At 47.9% G+C, this 3,408-nt stretch overlaps 1 protein-coding gene across 1 annotated transcript in view; it reads left to right on the forward strand.

Annotated features, from left to right (window-relative positions):
• The window catches only part of TTC7B (tetratricopeptide repeat domain 7B), a 112,451-nt gene that overhangs the window by 58,413 nt on the left and 50,630 nt on the right, over positions 1-3,408 (forward strand). The window contains exons 15-16 of the mRNA XM_018558519.1: positions 1,563-1,679; positions 2,439-2,536. Coding sequence (XP_018414021.1) covers positions 1,563-1,679; positions 2,439-2,536 — 215 coding nt within the window. The remainder of the gene's footprint in view (positions 1-1,562; positions 1,680-2,438; positions 2,537-3,408) is intronic.

Genomic DNA, 3,408 nt, shown 5'->3' on the forward strand with positions numbered 1-3,408 from the left:
CTGGCGGGCTCGGCACGTGGAGCTGCGAACACGCCCGAGCCCATCACTAATGGTGACAACATTGTACAATGCCTATGTAATGTGTGTTACTCCTTCTGAAGCCGTTATGACAGGATGACAACGCAGAAGCACATGAACAGAGTGTTATCACTCCATAACAGGAAGTGCCTAAACAAGGACCTTCCTGGCGGGATCACCAGGGACTATTTCAATGAGTGCTGCAGTTTTAAAATGTGAATTAAAGGAGAACTATGGGGTTAGTGTTTTTCCCCATAGTTCTCCTTAGGGTAACGGGAGGACACAAACTAGCGTCCTCCCGTTACCCTAAGCTCAGTATACCGCGAGTATAGTATACTGAGCCTACAGCTCGCGGTATACTGAGACGCCGTAGCGGATCCTGACATGGACGTCGGGATCCGCCCAGCTGCGTGACTGACAGCTGGCTCTGCCTATCTAGAGGCAGAGCCAGCTGTACCCGCCCCCTCCCCCGTCCGTTCCGCCAGTCAGCGCTGGCAGATCGGAGAGGGGAATCCAGCCCCTCCCCCTGTCACGGCAGAGAGCCGTGACAGGATCGAGAGGTGAGCGAACGCCGGTATGTGTTCGCTCACCTCCCGATCTACTGAGCCGACCTGTGACAGTCTCATTGTCACAGGTCGGCTAGAACTATGAGGTGAGTGAAAAGCACTCACCTCATAGTTCTCCTTTAAATGCAGTTCTGAGCTGTGCTGCACGTGACACTCCATCCATCATAGAGATAACAGAGGGAACGCACCAAGGCAGAATAGAAAACTTACAATGAAGTGCACTCCCTTCCCTTGTAATTGTAGCACGTCTGGAATCAGCGGGGGCACCCTGAGCGCGTAGTGGGACCCACCCCCTCTCCTCCAGGCCCTGCGATTCGCCAGTCATGCTGCTAATAAGATTCTTATCCAGAGGCGGACGAGGCGCAGGAATGACAATTACACGGGCCCTGGGGCATTCCCATACAGGCGGCAAGGATCACACATATTTTTTCAAGTCTGGCTGTGTTCCCGCAGGCTTGTACCTGCCTCCAAGTGTTGATGAATATTTTTATTTTTTTAGAATGTAAATTAAAATCAGAAAAAGTGTGTTTGTCCAGAGGGAACGAAATTGATTTCCGTCTGAGCAGCACTGAAATGATTTTGGTTGTGACTAATTTTAGTATTTTCATAAATCTATGTCAGCCGTGTATTCTCGACCTTCCATAGGAGTTGTGTTCTGCAGCGTTGGGGCGTTCACTGTCCCTGCTGGATGTGTGAATATTTTGGAGCAGGAATCTTATCCGCTGGCTGTGGGCTTCATACAGTTCATATTATAGACCCTTTTATTAATGAGGCCTGTTGCAGTGCTCGCAGAGTCTGCGTTTTTTCCCCTAGGCTAAAAATAATGACAGCAGGATTATATGTGTCTGCTATGGGCAACTCAGGCGCTTCAGATGCCTCGGAAACCATTTAGGATGTTGTATGCAACCTTTTATGTTATAGATTTATATTTTTCAGGCAGGAGCTTACGCTTATGTTTCATTTTTTTTCCTTTTTCAGATTACTATTCACCAAGGTGAAACTGGAATCTCTTTGTCGGGGGCCCGATGAGGCATTGCTGAGCTGTAAACATATGCTGCAGATCTGGAAGTCTTGCTACAACCTCACCAACCCCAGGTAACAACTGCAGGGAGCACTGCATCTGATGTGGAGCAAGTGTGTACTGTGTAAACCTGTAAAGAGAGCCTGTCCTGGCCTTAAATATTTCTAAGGTACCAACAGAAAGGACGTTCTGCACCTTCTGCTGCATGCAGGAACCAGTTTTAGTCTTCAGAGCCTTTCCTATGTCCCTGTGAGGCCCATTGAATCCTAGGCCCACCAAAGGCTGTACAATGAGCCTATAGCTGTGCTCAAGGTGAGATTGAAGCCTTGTCATTGTTAAGGCGTCCACCTGCAATTAATCTCCGAAATGCCAGAGGCTCTACTGCCCACTAAAAGCCCAGTTCCAGCTTGGGCCATAAAAATGGCAGTGGCTAAAAATGAAATTGCTGATCCCACTGCTATACATCACACAGTCTTCGGTGCTATCCCCTTTAATCAAAGCTGCCCCACTCTTCTTCTGTCGTGTCAGGCATTAAAGCTGGAGTTAGTAGGGATGGACCAGCCACTGCTGGCATGCAGGGGTTGGAGGCAAGTTGGACAGCAGCTCCAAAGACTAGTCCTCGGGGTGAAATAATTGCCAGTGACTCGTACTGGTCAATAGTCTCCCTGCAGCAGGTCATTCACATGTGTGTGACAACAGTGAAGGATGTTGAAGGGAGCCCCCCACCACCACCACTATAGTCCCGTTGTTAATAGAAGGGTATTATTCACAGTGACACTGAAATACATCTACACTATATGACCAGCATGACATTGTCTTATGTGTTCTTCCAGTGACTCGGGACGGGGCAGCAGCTTACTAGATAGAGCCATTGCTGACCGCCGACAGCTGAACAACATAACTCTGCCAGACTTCAGTGACCCCGAGACAGGTGAGCCTTCTCTTCCCAGGCACAACTCCATTTGCATAAAGCCTGGCAGGCGGCACACGGTACTGTCTGCTGTCCTCCCTCCGGGCAGATTGAGTAAAGCTGAAATGTTTCCCGATTTGTCTCTTAGGAAATATTCCTCATTTCTGTTTGTTATGAAAGTTCAGAATGAGATCGCCGGTCTCATGTACTCCAGTGCTGGCTGAGCACCCGCTCTTGGCAAGCAAAACTATGCGTGTATATGTTAGATGGAAAAAACTGCGTGTATATATACGTGTATATGACTTGGGGAGCTCGCTGAGTGCTGGACTACACAAACCTTTAAAGGCCAGCTCCACCAAAAGTAAGATACTGCTTTCAGGTAGTTTGTCTCCAATTGGCTTCTTATACCTCCTGGAAGCGGAAGTTGTTTGTGTCTTCTCCCCTATACAAGGCCACAATGAAGGAGTACCTCTCTCACCGTTGGATCCATCATTTGGCTTTGTAATGCGGCTGTTGGACAGGACTGGTATGGTGAGGAACTCCCATTACTGGAATCCATAAGAACCCAGCATGTGATTCAGCATACCAGTACACATACAAGTCTGCAGTGTTGTTTTTGAGTGGAGTTGGCCTTTTAAAGTGCAGTATATTATCCTTATGTTTTTTCCAAGTCCGCCATCTTTCCAAGAGGCGGCCTCGCCCTGTATCTTCCATCTCTGTCTCATCTGCTTTCCTCTCTTGCCAACTGTTTTCTACATTGTTTCATGTGAAGAGTCTTTAATCCTGCATATGATTCATAACATACTTATAAATGCTATTTATGGTTCTTTTATTGTTTCTTCAAAGAAGGTGGTAAACCCCATGGATAGATCACCTGGTGTAGACCTGGGTGG

This window comes from Nanorana parkeri, unplaced genomic scaffold (genome assembly GCF_000935625.1).
Source record: "Nanorana parkeri isolate BGI_ZX_2015 unplaced genomic scaffold, ASM93562v1 scaffold344, whole genome shotgun sequence".
NCBI classification, from domain to species: Eukaryota; Metazoa; Chordata; class Amphibia; order Anura; family Dicroglossidae; genus Nanorana; species Nanorana parkeri.